This window comes from Pleurodeles waltl, chromosome 4_1 (assembly GCF_031143425.1).
Source record: "Pleurodeles waltl isolate 20211129_DDA chromosome 4_1, aPleWal1.hap1.20221129, whole genome shotgun sequence".
Taxonomy (NCBI): Eukaryota; Metazoa; Chordata; class Amphibia; order Caudata; family Salamandridae; genus Pleurodeles; species Pleurodeles waltl.
The window spans coordinates 537,834,610-537,853,571 of record NC_090442.1 but is presented as its reverse complement, the minus strand read 5'-3'; the positions used below and the strand labels follow the sequence as shown (position 1 = coordinate 537,853,571).

The following is an 18,962-nucleotide window of genomic DNA, read 5'->3' as shown; positions in this document are numbered from 1 at the left end:
TGCCTGAGAGAGTCCAGCCCGGGCTTCCTCCTGGACCTGTGCCAGCACTTGCACAACTGTTTCCCACAGCATGTGGGAATAACGGCCCAAAAGACAGGCGGTGTTAGGCTGGAGGAAGAAAAAAACCTTCTTCCCAAGTGTATCCAACCTTTTGGATTCCCTACCCAGGGGTGCAGAAGGGAACGAGCCCTGTTAAGTGGAGGCTTGGATTACCATGCTCTCAGGGGAGGGGTGTAGCGTCAGAAAGCTTTGTCCCCAGAGTGTGGCAATGATGGCCGGCAAATGTCCTATCGACAGAAGTGCCTGTGCTGGGTTTGGACCAGGTACCCAGTAGGACATCCATAAGGGCTTCATTAAAGGGGAACATGGGTTCTGAGGAGGAAACCCCAAGCTGAATCACCTCTGTCAGAAGGTAAGTCCTGATTGCCACCAATGCCAACGCCAAGTTTCAAGACATGAGCTGCTCTTCTCACCACCATTGATTAGGAAAGCCCCCTCCTCCGTAGCCACAGTAAGAGGAGAAAGCATGCCAGTATCAGAAGTATCCATTCCGCATGTCTCATCTAAGTCTTTATGCCAGTCCATAGGGTCTTGAAGCTAGTATTCTAAAAGGTCCAGTAACACCTAATTTCTCACTGTAACCTAGCTCATAAGAAAGGGGCTCAGGATCTGACATAGGAGACAAGACTCCGGTCGGCGTCAAAGTCAGCCTTATACGATGCCCATCTGGCTCTGTGTCAGAGTCCGCAATGAGAATGGGGACGGCGTTGCCAATGGGCAGCGCCGAGAGTGTCGGGACTGGCATTGAGGAAGGTTGGGTGGTACAACCGATGCCAGTCTGGATCCAGGACTGGATCGGTGGGTGTGCAAAAGGCTGAAGCCACTGATGCAAAACCCAAAGGGACCCCTTCTGACTCTATAGGGTCCGAAGGGGCTTCAGCGAAGTCAGGCTGCCCAAAAATGAGGTGCATGGCCTCGTAAAACTCTCCAAGTTGGACAGGGGCTGATCCGACTCCCAGAAACTCAGGGAGGCATTGGAGTCAGCCCAGGCACAGTTTCCTCGGAAGGAGGCTTAGAGCACCGACGCTCCCTCGTCCCATCAGCCAACGGACAAGGAGAAGTCAAAGAATACTTCAACTTCTTGCTTTTCTTCTTGTGCCTCGACTTATCCGATCATCCTGAGGACTTGGAATGGGAAGACGATGATGATGGAGCACTCTGCGATCACTCTCAGGACCAGGACCTCGACTTGTGGAGTCGAGCGCTGGGCCACCGTCAGCTTCAAGGACCGCTCCCTCAAAGCCTTCGGATTTATAGCCGGACACTCTGAGCACGACTTTGGGTCATGGTTGCGCTCCAGGCACCAAAGACACACAGGGTGCGGATCTGTCATGGACATTGCCCAATGACAGGAACCTCAGGGCTTAAACCTGGTCTTCCTTGATGTCATCATCGATGAGCCAGGAGTAGAAAACTTGAAACTTATTTGCAAAAGTGGAAAGAGGCCATTCAAACAGTGTCTGGGGATTAGATCTCTTCAGATAGGCGCAAGCTGGCTCTGAAAGAAAAGAACTAACATCAGCGCACTGAGGTGACACCTACATTGGACCTGCAACATCATATCTGGCGTGGACAAAGACTGATCCGGAGCCAATCGATGCAAATTAACAGCACACCAGGGTAAGGGTCAGAAATTGCTCTGGATCCAGTCTGACCCCTGGGGCAAATCTGCAACTAGAAGTCTCTATCAGATATGAAAATTCTATTTGCCGGTTACTGCTGATATCGTCATATAAGCTAACCAATCAATCCTTGGAAAATAAGTTTTGTTAAAAATAATCAAAGGTTAAAAGGTTGTACGAAAAGATTTTGGATGAGGCAAGTCCTAAGGGGAGGAGGAGATAAAATTAGGCAGTACAAAATAATCTTGTTGAAAGTAGGATAATATGAAGGATGTAGAGAAATATAGAGATATATTTATTTTCAAAATGTCCCAAAGCAAAAATAATAGGTTTGTCTCCTCCATAACACATGGAAAGGTGAAACTGTCCATTAAGATAATAAATGTGAACAAGACAGCCATGTGCCTCAATGCACGCTTTATGTAGGGTTTTCCTGGACAACTGAGTTTTGCTCTAAACATGTATTAGATTTGTAGTGCAATTAGCAATCATATGGGATTCTACCGGGGAAGCTACTATTAGACTAACCCCCAGAACTGGTAAGAGTTCTATTATATGTGTGTTATCAGTCAGTAGTATTAACTAACTGGCCTGAAAATAGTTTATTAAAATCCAGGACTCCATATTGCTGGAACGTCCCATTACACACACCAGGCTCTGCTCTAGGCTCTTCAAGAAATTCAGAACGGTGGGGGATGTACAATAAAAATAACTATAACATAACCCTTATACAGACGATTAAAAAGAGCTTTGACAAATTGAATTGGCTATACATTTTCTGATTGGGAAGGGTAGGAGTGGGCATAATGAATAAGGCTACTATAAGGTTTTGCTAACACAGGTACTTCTTGTTTTCTTGAATAAGTGATAATGAATGACAGTGAACCTTGAAGGGGAGAATGTGGACAAGACTTCAGAAACTCCCGAGTGCACTGAACGCCAAGAAAGAGGAATATTGTCACGCAGAGCAAATGACTATAGAGCTGTTAAACTGAGGCTCTGCAAGTATAAAAACTAAGGAAGTACATTGCAAAATAATGACCAAGTAATACCAAATGACCACAAAGCTAATATGGGTGTTCCTCGCGTTTCATAAGGAAGGTTGGAAGGAATTCAGAAAAAAATCGAGGAAGAAGGACTATTTAAAGAAGTATTACCTGTCATCTGCATAGCCATTCGTAACCCTTAGGCTGGCTACCAATCGATATGATTCTTGCAATGGGATACTCCAAGAATGCACATACAACCGATCCTGACAGCATTAGTGTTATATCTTAATTGCAGCAAAACTGGCTGGTGCACAGAGAAAACGATTTGCAACTTGAGCAGGGCTACAAATGGAACCATGTACCCCAACATAATAACCTTTCTCTGTCAGTCTGCCCTAACTAGTTTAACAATAATAACTTGTTTTTAATAGCACTCCTGACATTTCCAGTGCCGTAAATCATATTACGCTTACCCAAGTAATTGTACTCAATGTAGCAGCACTGAAACAATGGATGGCAGAGTTGGGCTAGCCGAAATATGACTTCATGCCCTACAGAAGATGTAAGAGATGGGTGTTTAAGTTCAATCAACTGAGCCACCTTCCTGGATGTTAGAGTGGCGCTCTCTTTAATGGCTGGTATGCCATGGATCACTTCTTTTCCATTCTCAATTCACAATGACACTGGTCCACTTCCCTACTTAAGACACCATTACTATGTCCATGAAGAAGGGGGTAGGGGCCATACTCGTGCACACGGTTCCTACTAGGAGAAAGCGACTGCTGAAGGAGTTCTTTTGCAGCACTGTGGGATGTTACTGTATGAAGCAAAGGAACCCAAAAAATGTTATTAAACAACTAAATCTAAACGTAGTCAATATGCCAAGGACACTAGAGCACTAATGATTTGTGTCCGTCCAAAAGGAGTTCTATTCTGCATATTTGTGCGCTTTGTATGTGTAGCATGCTGCTATTACTTCTCTCACATTCCTTTTCATGGGTTTATCATTTACGCCATGAATAATTTGGTGCTCATGTTTCTCAAGCATATATTGACATGTGTGTTACATCATTTTGCATACGCAGGTTCTAAGATAAGTCAGAAATCCTGAATTGTATCTATCTTCTCTAAATCGCTACTCATCTCCCAGTTGCCGCAATAGCTGGTCCCTGCCAAACAGATGCAAGGTAGTGTGAAGGATGACCATCATCGGATGGCCCCTAGAAATGATAACAAGAGGCTGTTCTCTTTGGGAATAATGCTCCGTAATTTGTTTTTTTATACACCCGCACTCTGTAGGCTAATTAGCTAATACCCCCATACAGTTGCCACTGAAATGGGCCCTGCAGCAGATCTTGCACTAAATGTCTAAATTTGAAGGTCGCATTTCTCAACCACAATTAAATAGTACTCTGCAGGAGGCAAACATACCCAATTTTGCTCCAATGGAAATGGGTGAGTGGCTGATTTCTAGGAGCCTGGTGAGTGTCCCATGAGCCCATGCGGCATGGGAAAGAAGAGGCACAGATAAAAATAACTAGAGACTGTCGTTGTCTGGCAAAAGAACAAACTCATCATACCATTAAAGTGGCTCCACAAAGACTAACAAGTAATCATCTTTAATAATGTGGACATCTATATTAATGTGTTAACTGAAATGTCAAAGTATGGCCCAGAGCCTTGCCATATTTCCTACGTATAGATGATTGATCTGAAAAGTAATGGATTACTCGTATAAGAACTATTTTCACCAAACGTGGATATTTGATTGCAAAATGCAACTTTCATTTCTTCGGCACTATTCTACTCATTAACAAGGCAATGACTGCTAAAGGTTAACCTGGTGTTTTTAAGTCCAGTATTATTTTTGTCATTATTCGACGTAACTGTGTGGTATTCATTCTCACCCATCCTCTGATTTCTACATGTAATGCTTTTATTACATATGGGATAACTCACCCCTGCCATACATTATAAGACTATTGCAAGACATTGAGAGGTTCCATGTCCATTCAAAGGTACAGGACAGAATGTAGAGTTCCTTTTATAAAAATGGAACTCTGAGATAACTTATTATGTACGGCAGTGGGTACTTTTTTCATTTTAATACATGGCCACACCATCACCTTTCCCACAAACCAGTTCTTTCATATGAGAGAGAGCATATTTGCAAATATGAAGAATAAAAAGAATGCTTAGTTCAAAATTAAACACATCTAAAAAGCAATGAGATATGTGTTGCAAAAAGATATTGGAATAAGTTTAATACAAGTCATCTTTTAAAAAAGGCGCAGTAGTTTGAAATGTATAGAAACATGCATACATTCTATAATTACTTAAGGACAGTAAAAATTAAACATGCTGCAATAAATATCTCCTTTCTGCTTGTCACTGTACAGCTAGAGAAAGAGACCAGAAGAAAGTAAAGCAATGTTTCATTGTCCTTCTGTAAAGAGTGGCTTTAATTATGCTCTGTTACCTGACCTGCCTTTCTCCTCCACCGCTGACAGCATGCAGTGTGATGTCAGTCCTAAATTGTAATAATTTATTACAGTTGAGAGGCTATGTTTTTCTAATAGGTAAATGGAGGCATCATAGGTCGACTTTTGTAAAGAAATTGGAGACAGGTTTTTATACAGGGATTGTACAATCCCAACTATTTTAAATAAATTAAACAAGAGCTTTTATACAGGGATTACAGGATCTCATGTTATAAATAAATCAGACACAGTATTTTGTACAGGGATGCCAGTATCCCATGTGTTATATACATGTGTTTATAGAATTTACTATCCTCTATATGCTGCTTCTAAATAGTCCAAGATTACAGAAATATAACAAACACACAAAGAGATAAACTGATTTTACGAGCAATTACCTGAGCCTTGACTTGAGGTCAGAAACTCATAACTAAAAACAATTAGTCTTTCTTCACAAACATTTGTCCATCAAGTTAGCCTGGTTAAGATTAACTGAACAAAGGCTTCGGACAATATAATTCATGGCAGAGGAAGGCAGGTAATACGAAGATGGCACATGACACAAAGAAATGAAACATTTTGAACAACTAAAATCATCTGGACTATCACAGTGATGAGCTGAGATAACAGCAAACCGCCTGGGAAACAGTTTAAGCAGATTCACTTAATGTTGGGATAAACAGCATTAATGAGACACGTGAAATGGCTCCTGAGCATCTACAAACTCAAAATAGTTTATTTCTGGATAATATGTATATTCTAACTTTTGCAGAGTCATTACTATGTTACAGTGTTATTTTTTTGTGGCGGGGATGAATATAAAATATGTAACTTAGAATTACAAGTTTACACCAACATGTAACTGCTTTCCGGTCTTAGTGACGCAAAAAGTGAAACTGAAAGAAGGAAAAAGGAGCTTGTATAGTGATTGGTTACTTTGGTACTACTGAGCTGAGCCAGGGGAATCAGATAAATTAAGATTAAAATGATGGATTTTTAAATTTTTGCAACACCATAGATGAATCTGACAACGGGATAGATGGGCTTTCCTCATCAATAATGGATAGGCTCCAGGTAGCGATCTACAGGTTCAAGCAGGTTCATAATATAGACTTACTATGCAGATTGGCAGGTACACTGGGGTGCAGCGAAGGATGATCCAGGCAGAATGTTCTGTAGTAAATGTTATTTTCCATTTTAAGAGTGAAGCTGAGAAAGATGACTTGTAACATTGGTATGAGAGTTCAGACCAAGAAATAGATGAGTGGCTGTGAACTGAACAATTTACAGTCTGAATGAACCCATCTGTCCTCCGTGAAGAGTCTTAAACACAAACCTCCTCTAGGTTTAGAGAAGGGGAAAACAAATGGCAGTCACCATTTATCTGAGGTGTAAATAAAAAGGAACTGTTAAAAAGAATGCCTAGGTTCTGGGGCTTAGAGTCAGAAATTGGAGGGGTTGGGCAAGAATTGGCAAAGCCCACTGTTGGACCTGGCTCTTTTTGCAGGGTCTCCCGCGATTATTGGCTTCTGTTGCTGAACCCTTGTTTTTGGTACATGGACTCTGCACAGTTTCCCCCTGTTAACCAGTGGTAAAGTGCTTGTGCTGTCTCCCTCAAAACATGGTACAATTGGCATCCACCCGATTGGTACATTTCATTTACTTTGCGGACCCAGTATATGGTACCATATGTGCCCAGGGCCTGTAGATTAAATGTGACTAAAGGGCCTGCAACACTGATTGTGCTACCTGCTGAAGTAGGCTTATAAAATATGTGCCAGACGTGACACTGTAGCCTGTAGTGCAGTTTTAAACATCCATTTTGAACTGGTAAAATACATCTTTTGCCTGGACCAAGCTTCCCTTTTTAATACTTATAAGTCAGCCAAAAGTAGCGTAAAGGCTCAAATGACAGGTTGCATTGTATTGAAAAAGTAGGACATGAGTACTTATGTTACATGGCAGTGAAAAAATCCTAAAGTTTTTTTCCACTGTTGTAAGGCCTATCTCTCCCATTAATTAACACTGGGTACGACATTACTTTTAAGATGTGATCACTTTGAATTTGGAGCTGTAAGAGATGTGCTGTTTATGCTCAAAAGAATTGTAATTTAAAATTATCTTTAATGGCAAAGTTGGATTTTAAGTCACAATTCTGCAAATGCCACTTTTAGAAAGTCGGTATTTTCTTGTCCCAATAATTTGTGCCTTCTGCTAATGTCCTGGGTCACATGACTGTGAGCTGCTCTGCTGTTGGGGTTTGTGTATTGCTTCCAGGTAGTAACACAAAGGAGGCTTAGGTGTGCGAAGACTGGCCATCCTGCCAGGATGACTGGGAGAGGTTGTAGTCAGTCCCACTTACATTTCAAAGGGTTTTGTCTCTTGCACACACAAAGGAATCTGACACCAGGCCTGCCCTGTCTTTTGTCACCCCAGACAGTATGGAGCCTTGAGAGGGGAAAGACCTTCCAGAACCAGATGTAGGGGTAGTATAGGGAATCACCACACACAAAGGGTGGTGCCAGGTACAAATACTGGACCTCCAGAGCCACTCCTCAGATCACTCCAGGACCTGTGGACATTATGGAAGAACTGCCCTCCTGCTGAGGACTGCCGTGCTGTCTCAGGAGAAAGACTGGGCCGTCTTACCTTCATCCAGGCTAACCTGAGTGACTTGAATTGTGAGCCCCTGGGTCAGGTGCTCCCAAGGTTACCCTGCAACACCCCAACTGACCTGCTGCACTGGACCTGCCTGGATCTGTAACTGAGCCTGCATAGGTCCTGCTGGGCTATGCTGGAGTGAGCTCCTAATCCTTTATAGGTGTCCCCCAGGACCTGGACCCTTGGCTGGCATCAGTCTGAGCTCCTCCAAAGAAGATGTGAAATCCTGAATTTTGCACTCTTTGTGACTGTGAACAGGCCCCTTCACATCGAGAATCTACCACCCTTGACGACCAGTAATGCAAAGCTCCGATGAGACCTCCTCTTTGCACTACAGTGACCTCCAGCAATGACTGGCAATTTGAGATCTGCACTCTGCGCTACAGTGACGGCAGCCCATGATGACCACCACCGTAAAGCTCCAGCAATGACCATCTGCAAATGCATGACTGGCTCTTCATACTGCAACAACCACAGTACATGATGCCAGGCCTGCTCTTTGCGCTACAGTGATGACCATCCCCTATACTCTCCCTGCTCTTTTCAGCCTCCTCCACTGTGAATGGAACTCTTCTCTCTGGACTATGAGAAGGTAAAATTTTCAGCAGAACTAACCTGGTTCCTGTATCTGACCCACACTCCATTGGCTTGAACTTGTGACTATTCCCTGTTCTACTATGACCAGATGACTGCGAATGGTGCTTTGTGATTTTGGGCACTATTTTTATTACAAACTGTAAAATTGAATAACTCCAGTTCTAATGATTGGATGTTTATCGTTCTGGTATAATTTTATTCATTAAAATGTACTCTATCTGTCTAAATTGGTTTGGGATTTTTCTTGAGTTTGTGTTTTCACTTTATTACTGTTTGTAAGCTGCATTTTTATTTTACATATTGTCTCTAAGTTAAGTCTGACTGGTTTGTTTAAAGCTACCTGAAGGTTAAGTGCAGATTAATTTAAGGACTTTTGTGGTTCACCTTGACAAGGATTGTGGTTGTTGCCTGCATCGGGCTTCCACTCTGCTCCATCAGGAACCCAATTTCCTACATCCGCCATGGTGTCATATGTGATACCACATTCTGGGGTGCAGTATTAACAGTTGTAATGAGGCAGGGAACCCAACTAAGACTAATCTCTGAGAAGAATTTGTGCCAGTTGTAGTGTAATATTGTAATTCCCCATACATTGGAGTCTATGATGTAACCCCAAGTGGTTGATGGGGTCATTGAGTGTAACCCCACCGCAAGACAGTCTTGGTCTTATAGGCAGAGTGCAACCAAGGATGGGCCCAGTCTAAGAAGTAAACTTTTGCCCTCTCAGCAACTTTAGCTTACAGAGGAAGGAGGGCTAAAGGGTAAACATTCTCCAGGTCTTTGGGGACAGCAGAGGACTTTTTCAGTAGTGACATAAATAAAGTCTTTTTAAGACTAATGTAGGATGTACTTATTGATGGGGACATTTTAGATAGCAAACACAAAAACTGCTGATGCTTCCCTGGCTCTGCAGGAGGACAGATCAGAGAGCTGGGCATGTAGTAGTTATGCTAGTAGCAATCTTGTTTGAGCAGAGAAACTGGGAATTATAAAGCATGACTAAGGGTTCAGTAGAATCCCCAGAGCCATAAAGGGGAGGGACTGGTGAGATCTGAGGAAAGAAATTCCTAATACTGTCAATTTTAGAGAGAAAGTACATAGAGGATATTACCAAAGTTCTTAATTGCTGGAATGGGTTATGAGCAGCGACGGGGATCATAAAGTGAAATAGGTGGCTCTTCTTAGGACGATGGCTTCTTTAAGGTCAAGAGATTAACATAAGTAGATTTTTGTGTCATAAATTTGCTGTACGATTGCCACCTATTTATTGTGCAAGCAGTTTTCATATTGGCTACGGGGAAACCAGGGTGTTCTGGGACTTTAAGCCGGAGGTTACTTCGTCACAAACGTGGCGGATATACCATCCGCCATATTACGATCCCAGTATAGCCTATAGAGATCATAATATGGCAGACGGGACGTCACGTTTGTGATGGAACAACATGTCCACCAAACTCTAAATCAGGCGCTTTGTCTCTTAGACAAGAAGGTTTTCAAAGGAAGAAACACATTCATGGCAGCAAGAGTCTGTTGTAAACTGAATTAGCCATAAGAATAGTAGTGTTTTATTTTAGTTTCAGTGAGACTCAATGGTCTATGTAGTATGGGAAACACAAAACAATTGTGTGATGATCAACCCAGGGCAAAGCAAGAACACCCTGTATGGAAATTAAATGGTGTAGAGAGGAGAAAAATAAATTGAGAGTGTCCTACTGTTTATATGTGTGGTCAAAGATGCACTGCTGAAGATCGATGATGGAAAATGACTTGAATAAAATTGGAGCTTCAAATTGACCTATACTGAAAGAGGCAGAGACCAGACTATGGTATCTAGAATATTTAGCGCATATCCCAAACGTCTACATAATATAACCCAAATAACTTTAGAGACTGAGAAAGGCTCAATTGTAATGGTTAAAGATTATGGAGCAACTGCTGATTAAAGATGAGTGAAGGTTGATCTACAGATAGGTATTTTCTTAGCTTGCATACTACAGCCTGAAAACACAAAGAGGCCTGGACAGGTGAGAAAAGAATAATGCAGATAAAACATAGTTGCATATGTACCGTCAATAATCGTGCCGTTAGCCAATTAATAGGAATTGCATATGATATTGAACATTGCTGAGTACATCGGGTCAATCATTTTCTTGACATATTTGATGGATAATTGCAATACACATCTGCATGATCACATTCTCAAAACCGGCGATATCAGCAGAAAAACGATATCATACTGTTGTGGAAACTCACCAGCCGGAGAAAATTCTGCAGCGTTTGAAGTGGGATCATAGATGCATATGACACACTGTGCAGGCAGCCGTCTTGAGGGCCTAAAATATACATTGTTTGTGTTAGATGTCAGAACACACATATCCTACTCTACAAAATGTCAGCCACTCCAAAAGGTTTGCATTGCGCTACAATCCGTGAAAACGCTGCCGGCATTTTGCAGAGACGCAGTCTCTGAGCCCACTCGGCTCAGCTATTACGACTTTTCACATTCTAAACGGGTAATTTTGTCTTCTCAGATTCCCACCCTTAGCCTCAGAGATTGACATTCTGCATGACATCAGAAGCGGAGCTGTGAGCCGTGGGTGTCCCTAGAGATAATCACCACCATGGAAGATTAGTGCCACTCCATGGATCATCAGACTCCAGGGCTATGATTAACTTATTTTAAGCAAATCCACTCGAAAGACCTTACTCCTTCGCTGATAATAGCAAAGAATGGTTGAAATGTAAAGCCTATTCTGCCTTTTAATTCTTTCATTTACAGTACTCGGTAATCGTAGAGCAATATTTGAATTCTCAGGAAAGAACCTTACCAAGTAGTCTAACCGTTACAGCCTGGCAAGTCCTCAAGATATCCCAGGGAGAATTGGGAAGCATCTGGTCTGGAATCCAAGATGCATTGCCTACAACAACAAAGACATGAGAGAAAATCAATGGAGCACCATCATCACTGGGAGACTATATTATATCACAAAGAGGGAACTTTAGTATGGTTCCCCTGGACACGTAGCCGACTCGATAGGAATGCTTGTCATTCTGTTTGTTCCATCGATTTAATTCATCCACCTCCACCCGCCAGTGCGTTTGCCAGTAACTTTGCCTTAAGATATGTGTACACTTCTCATGCCCCCTAGGTGCCTTGAAAGAGGTGAAAACAAAAACAAAACCACAGAATCATTTTCAGAGTCAAGAAAGTCAATGAATATTTACTGTCGAGTTAGTGGGTACAGCAGCAACAATGGACAGCTTTGTAGTTTAGTGCTCCTGTACACACCATGTTTATAAAGGTCCAATGCACCAAGAACGTTATATGTTTCTGTCAAACGTGTACCTTAGTAGCAGCAAGCCCTTCATTCCAAACAATGCCTAATTCACAAAGACGGGCAATTATATTTACATTTAGAAAAGGTATGTAAGAATATGTGGAAGTTCCGCAAACCAATCAGATTATTCTGCACTTTAAAGGACTTCCGTTGGGTGTTTAAAAACAAGAGTTATGTAAGTGGAACATGGAGTTGAGGCGAAAATCCACAGTGCACAACATTATGTGAATTCACAATCATTTTCAATGCCTTTCCAATTACGGTATGTGAAATTCGCTTTTGCATAGTTACATGAAACTTCAGTTAAATTACACAAAATTAGGTGTAATGCAAACCATTTAGTGCTATATTTTAGCACAAAATATGTCCTCACGTCAATTTGTTGATGCGAGGATGAAAAAAAAAACACAAAGGTAAACAATAGCCACACTCATTCTGTTATTCCTGTGCATTCATGGTAAATGTTTCTGCGAATGGCACATGTACGGAGAATTTTTGTGGCATATGGTACATGATTTTGTGAAGTAGAGCAATGACGTAATTCCAGGAATTTTGCAGTACCCGCTAAACTTACACCTAAGTGATTTAAGTCTAACGAGTGCAGAAAGTGCATAAACTAGCAAAAAAAATCTACATTTTTATTGCATTGTGAGGAAAGAGACTTCAGATGCAAAACGTTTCCCCTTTTAATCGAAAGAGTAGAACCAATAGATGGCTCTTAGTAAAATATCACAAATTCAGCACAAGCAGTGTTCAGAAAAAACAACATGTCCAAACGCATGTGAATACCATAGAGTTCTACATTTAAGTTCCAGACGTCACTGGCAAATCTTTTATTTAAAACTATCAGCTCGCATTCATTGATCCCTTACGAGCAAATGCATTTTATGAAGAAATGCAATTCCAGTGGTTATTTCTTGGGGGATAACAGGACACATTCCCCTATCCCACTTCTATTTTCATCTTCCATATCATCCCCCTTTGTCTTCTTCGGAAGGGAGCATCTCTTTTCTCTCTCCTCCTTTAACTTAATTTTCCTGTAGTTCCTTTTGACCCTCATTGCTTTCGTTTGTTTTGCTTTTTATATTTCTATACTTCTACCACTTCTACCAACCCCACAACTCACCCAATCATTGCCACATTTACAAATAAAATTGAAGCTTTCAACAGATTACATATTTCACCAATACCTTTTTTTAGTGAGATGCCCGAAGTATGAGCGGTGTGCCGAGACATGAGTCCTCTGAATACTGTTCCACTGGACTTATGCTGCTTCTAGCATTGAAGGTTAAAATGTTCCTGGCCAGGCTTGTTTTCCCACCTGGTAGCTTGGACAAGACTGGTCCTACTAATGCAGGACCAAGACTAGATTGCTTAATGCTGGTCTGTGGTTAGTGTAAGATGGTAACACACACCAACAAGGCGATCGAAGGTATGCTTGAATTAATCTCAGCCACTAGCAATCACTCTGAGCTACAAAACTTCCCATTTTTTCATCCACTATACAACTCTACCCAGAGGTCTGCTATCTGAAAATCAATTTTGGCCCTGCCCCAACATGAGAAGTTTGATCCAAACTACTAAGCCAGGTCCAATGCAGTCAGAAAGACAAGCAACCCCTGATCAGTCAGAGCCTACTTAGGCCTCATCAGTGGGTTATAGCTTGAGACCTCAGGGAAGAATGCTTGAAATAACTTGAGCCACTGGCAATCACTCTGGCAATCACTCTGGGCCACAAAACTGTCTATTATGTTTTGCCTACTATGCCACTCTAGACAGAGACCTGTCAATTTAAGTATGGTCTTCCTCCAATAGCAACAGCCCAACTGGAACTGTTAGACCATGTCTCCTTCAGACAGAAATACAAGCAACCCCAGAGTGGCTACAGTCATCTTTGGGATAGTAAGTGAGGTTTAGCTTGAGGTCAGAGGCACAGAGAGGACACGACTGCAGTCTACGCATAGCTTTCATTGTTAGCATATGAACAAGCAATAAATAACAAGGTTCTATAGGGAATGCTTGAATGAATCTCAGACAATGGCAATTGCTTCTGGCAGCATTCCTGTCAATCATTTGTGCCCATGTTTACACTTAAAATAAAGACCTGCTATAAGTAAATCAGCTGTGGTGTGATATGGTGGCAAAGTAAAGATGTAGTGGAATGCAGCACATTTGGGTGAGATTAATTTAAGCTTTCTATCATTTTCAGTTTTTTTAAGTGAGGTGCCCTAGGAATGACAGAGATGCCCTGATGTGGGTCCCATTTTTTCTCCAGCACCAGACTCAAGCTGTACCTCACTGATTAGGTAAAAGTAGACAGAAACCTGTATGGGTTTGCTTGTGTTCCTGCCTGAGAGGAAATGTGTCCTTAACGTGTGTGCTGAATTCTTTTAATGCTGCTGCATTTTTTTAATTGAGATGACAACACAAATACATGAAATCAGCCTAAACCAGTGTTCCCAAACTGTGGGTTTGGACTCACTAGTGGGTCCTAAACCAATTTTTGTTGTCGCCAAGTCCTGTTCTATATATAAGTAATATTTAGAATGATTAGCACCCATGCAGTGGTGCTGAACGTAGGTTAGTATTGGTCACCTGGTGCTACCGTTACGCTCTGTGAATAGTTGCGTCAGGGACCAGCAACACGGCCGCAGGGTGAGTTGCGACGGGCGTCCGCAGTGCTGCAGCAAGAGGAGAGCAGGCGATGGTGGCATCCGGCCGGTGATTTGCAGGGCTCACATCTGCAGAGGTTTCGGCATCGGCTCAAAGCCGGTGAACACAGATGACACAGATGCCTTAGCGTGAAGCAATACAGAATGGCAGGGGCCGACAGAGCAGCAGGAACCAACATGGAAACAGCTATCCCTCTTGCCCCCGGACATATGTAAGACGCATGCAGAAGACGGCACGGTGAGTGCGTCTGTATTATTGTGCTCCCATAAGCTCAATCATTAAAAAAAAAAGGAAGGAAGTGAAAAGGAATGAAGGAGGAGGAAGGGGAGAAAAAGAGAGAAAAGACAAAAGGGGCAAAAGAAAAGGCGAAGAAGAGCAAGCAGAAACAAAAACAAAACAAATAAAAGAGAATGCTAAAGGAAGATGGAAAGACGAAGGCGGTTATAACCCCATAAAAAAGGGGTTGAAGCAACCAGTGGGGTGTCATTAGGCCGCCCTACTGCAATCCAGGTAAGTCCCCTATAACTGGTACCCCTGGTACCGAGGGCCCTGATGCCAGGGAAGGTCTCTAAGGGCTGCAGCATGTCTTATGCCACCCTGGGGACCCCCTCACTCAGCACAGACACTCTGCATGCCAGCTTGTGTGTGCTGGTGGGGAGAAAATGACTAAGTCAACATGGCACTCCCCTCAGGGTGCCATGCCAACCTCACACTGCCTATGGCATAGATAAATCACCCCTCTAGCAGGCCTTACAGCCCTAAGGCAGGGTGCACTATACCATAGGTGATGGCATAGGTGCATGAGCACTATGCCCCTACAGTGTCTAAGCAAAACCTTAGACATTGTAAGTGCAGGGTAGCCATAAGAGTATATGGTCTGGGAGTCTGTCAAACACGAACTCCACAGCCCCATAATGGCTACACTGAAAACTGGGAAGTGTGGTATCAAACTTCTCAGCACAATAAATGCACACTGATGCCAGTGTACATTTTATTGTGAAATACACCCAGAGGGCATGTTAGAGATGGCCCCTGAAAACATACCCGACTTCCAGTGTGGGCTGACTAGTTTTACCAGCCTGCCACACACCAAACATGTTGCTGGCCACATGGGGAGAGTGCCTTTGTCACTCTGTGGCTAGTAACAAAGCCTGTACTGGGTGGAGGTGCCTCTCACATCCCCCTGTATGAACTGTAACACCTGGCGGTGAGCCTCAAAGGCTCACCCCCTTTGTTACAGCGCCACAAGGCATCCCATCTATTGGAGATGCCCGCCCCCTCCGGCCACGGGCCCACTTTTGGCGGCAAGGCCGGAGGAGATAATGAGAAAAACAAGGAGGAGTCACTGGCCAGTCAGGACAACCCCTAAGGTGTCCTGAGCTGAGGTGACTGACTTTTAGAAATCCTCCATCTTGCAGATGGAGGATTCCGCCAATAGGGAGGAGGCACAAAGAGGGTGTAGCCACCCTCAGGGCTAGTAGCCATTGGCTACTAACCCCCCAGACCTAAACACACCCCAAAATTGAGTATTTAGGGACCCCCAGAACCGAGGAAGATCGATTCCTGCAACCTAAGACGAAGAAGGACTGCTGACCTGAAGCCCTGCAGAGAAGACAGAGACACCAACTGCTTTGGCCCCAGCCATACCGGCCTGTCTCCCCTCTTCAAGAAAAACTGCAATAGCGACGCGTTCCCCAGGGTCCAGCGACCTCTGAAGCCTCAGAGGACTATCCTGCATCTAAAAGGACCAAGAACTCCCGAGGTCAGCGGCCCTGTTCCAAAGAAACCAAAAACTTGCAACAAAGAAACAACTTTTAAAGGACTCCACGTTTCCCGCCGGAAGCGTGAGACTTTCCACTCTGCACCCGACGCCCCCGGCTCAACCTGCGGAGAAACAACACTACAGGGAGGACTCTCCGGCGACTGCGAGCCCGTGAGTAGCCAGAGTTGACCCCCCTGAGCCCTCAACGCAACGCCTGCAGAGGGAATCCCGAGGCTCCCCCTGACCGCGACTGCCTGCTTCAAAGAACCCGACGCCTGGTAAAGACAGTGCACCCGCAGCCCCCGGGACCTGAAGGATCCGACCTACAGTGCAGGAGCGACCCCCAGGTGGCCCTCTCCCTTGTCCAGTGGTGGCTACCACGAGGAGCCCCCCCCCTTGCCTGCCTGCTTCGCTGAAGAGACCCATGGGTCTCCCATTGAAACCAATTGCAAACCCAACGCCTGTTTGCACTCTGCACCCGGCCGCCCCTGTGCCGCTGAGGGTGTACTTTTTGTGCTGACTTGTGTCCCCCGTGCCCTACAAAAGCCCCATGGTCTGCCCTCCGAAGTCGCGGGTACTTACCTGCTGGCAGACTGGAACCGGGGCAACCCCTTCTCCATTGAAACCTATGAGTTTTGGCCACCACTTTGAACTCTGCACCTGACCGGCCCTGAGCTGCTGATGTGGTAACTTTGGGGTTGCTCTGAACCCCCAACAGTGGGCTACCTTGGACCCAAACTTGAACCCTGTAAGTGCTTTACTTACCTGAAAAACTAACAAATACTTACCTCCCACAGGAACTGTTGAATTTTGCACTGTGTCTAGTTTTAAAATAGCTTATTGCCATTTTTGCCAAAACTGTACACGCTATTTTGTTGATTCAAAGTTCCTAAGATACCTGAGTGAAATACCTTTCATTTAAAGTATTGTGGGTAAATCTTGAACCTGTGGTTCTTAAAATAAACTAAGAAAATATATTTTTCTATAAAAAAAACCTATTGGCCTGGAATTGTCTTTGAGTGTGTGTTCCTCATTTATTGCCTGTGTGTATGTACAACAAATGCTTAACACTACCCTCTGATAAGCCTACTGCTTGACCACACTACCAAAAAATAGAGCATTAGAATTATCTCTTTTTGCCACTATCTTACCTCTGAGGGGAACCCTTGGACTCTGTGCATGCTATTTATTACTTTGAAATAGTACATACAGAGCCAACTTCCTACAGTCTGTATACCACAGATGCAGCTTGCTGCCCTCTTGTGACTCTCAGGCCTTCCCTAGCCCCCCACCAGTTCTTTGGCACTGCAGTTATTTGGAGAAGGATGAAGCAGCTCACGCATGATGGACTGATAAAATCTTGATTAGTGGCAAAACCCCCCTAATTCCATAAAAATCGCAAATCTCCTTCTACACCAACCAAGGAATCCAACATGTCTTCAAAGAAGGAGGCCTCTCCTGATGACCCTACAGCAGTTGCACAACAGCAAGCTGCGCTAGAACAGAACGTGTCTATTGATGCCCCTTTAGAGTCCTTACAACTTCAGACTCTAGATGAACTGTTATCATCCTAGGCCACAAATAGCTCTTGAATGTACCAGCCCTTCGAACATAAGAGCTTCCCCTTTGGCGGTCGGATAGAGGAAACAAACAGTAAGAATTCTCAATCATGTGTGAGTGCAAAAATTAAATCAATCTATTCCTTGTTTACTGCTCCTAATGCAATGTCTGAGGGATATGAGAGGGCCTCCTCTGAAACCACACCCCAGGTCTCAGGTGTCCGCAATTAGGATATCAGTGACATCAGCATCATGTTAGCAATCATGGTTTAACTTCTACAAATGTTCCGGAGGGGTCCAATGAGGCATCTTCTCGGGTCATGCGCAAGTCTGAGGGTATTGAAGCTATTGAAGATATTCGAGATATTGACAGCGCCTTACAGCCGTGGTCTCTTTCCTCATCTCAGGAAGTTCTCACCGTAGCATCAACTGTCCAGTTTCTAATATCTCAGCCTTCACCACAGAGCGTGGACACTCCAAGTCCACCCCCACTGTCTTCATCACTTGAGGCAATGCTTACTGAGATCTTAAAAGAACTACTCCATATGAAATCAACACAGGCAGAAGCCCGTAAAGAAACTAATGAGCATCTGGGGCAAATTAATGGTAGTATTCTTCAACTTTCCTCCCACATCTCCCAGGTCCAGCAATGGGTATCTGATCTTGAAGATTCCATTACTAAGCATGACAATGCAATTTGAAAGATTCAGGTGGAACTGGAAGAACACCAGCTCAAGTTGGATGAAACTGAAAATAGGTAAAAAAGCTCCAATCTGAGATTTGTAGGTTTATCGAGGACTATGAGGCTGTGACCCCGGTTAATTAAGTGATTTCCAACCTTATTTTCAAGCTTGTACTACCAGATAAGACCTCTGGCATCTTTGATTTAACTATCATGCGTACCTATCTGGTCCCTGCTACAAGATCTTCTAATTCGAAGTTTCCACACACGATTCTAGTAAACTTTGGTGATTTTAGGATCAAAGAAAACATTCTGTCACATGCTATTAGGATGAAAAGCTATAAAACATCTGACAACTTTTTATTCTGAGGTTTTTTTTCAGTTATGTCTTTCCAGACTGCTCGGCGTAGGTGAGAATTTATAGGAATGATTGACCACTTGATAAGACAAGGAGCGCCTGCTGGTGAATCGCAACAATCCAAGCTCAAAGTAATTTTTTAAGGGACAGACTCATGTTTTACACTTAGTTGGGCAGCCTA

General features: G+C 43.4%; 1 protein-coding gene across 3 annotated transcripts in view; it reads right to left on the bottom strand.

The window, feature by feature from the left end:
• CTTNBP2 (cortactin binding protein 2) overlaps nucleotides 1-18,962 on the bottom strand; it is a 670,870-nt gene that overhangs the window by 315,060 nt on the left and 336,848 nt on the right. For all 3 annotated transcript variants that reach the window (XM_069228906.1, XM_069228905.1, XM_069228907.1), the window contains 2 exons: nucleotides 11,238-11,327; nucleotides 10,663-10,742 (listed from right to left, as the gene is read on the bottom strand). In XM_069228906.1, the coding sequence (XP_069085007.1) occupies nucleotides 10,663-10,742; nucleotides 11,238-11,327 (170 nt within the window). The remainder of the gene's footprint in view (nucleotides 1-10,662; nucleotides 10,743-11,237; nucleotides 11,328-18,962) is intronic.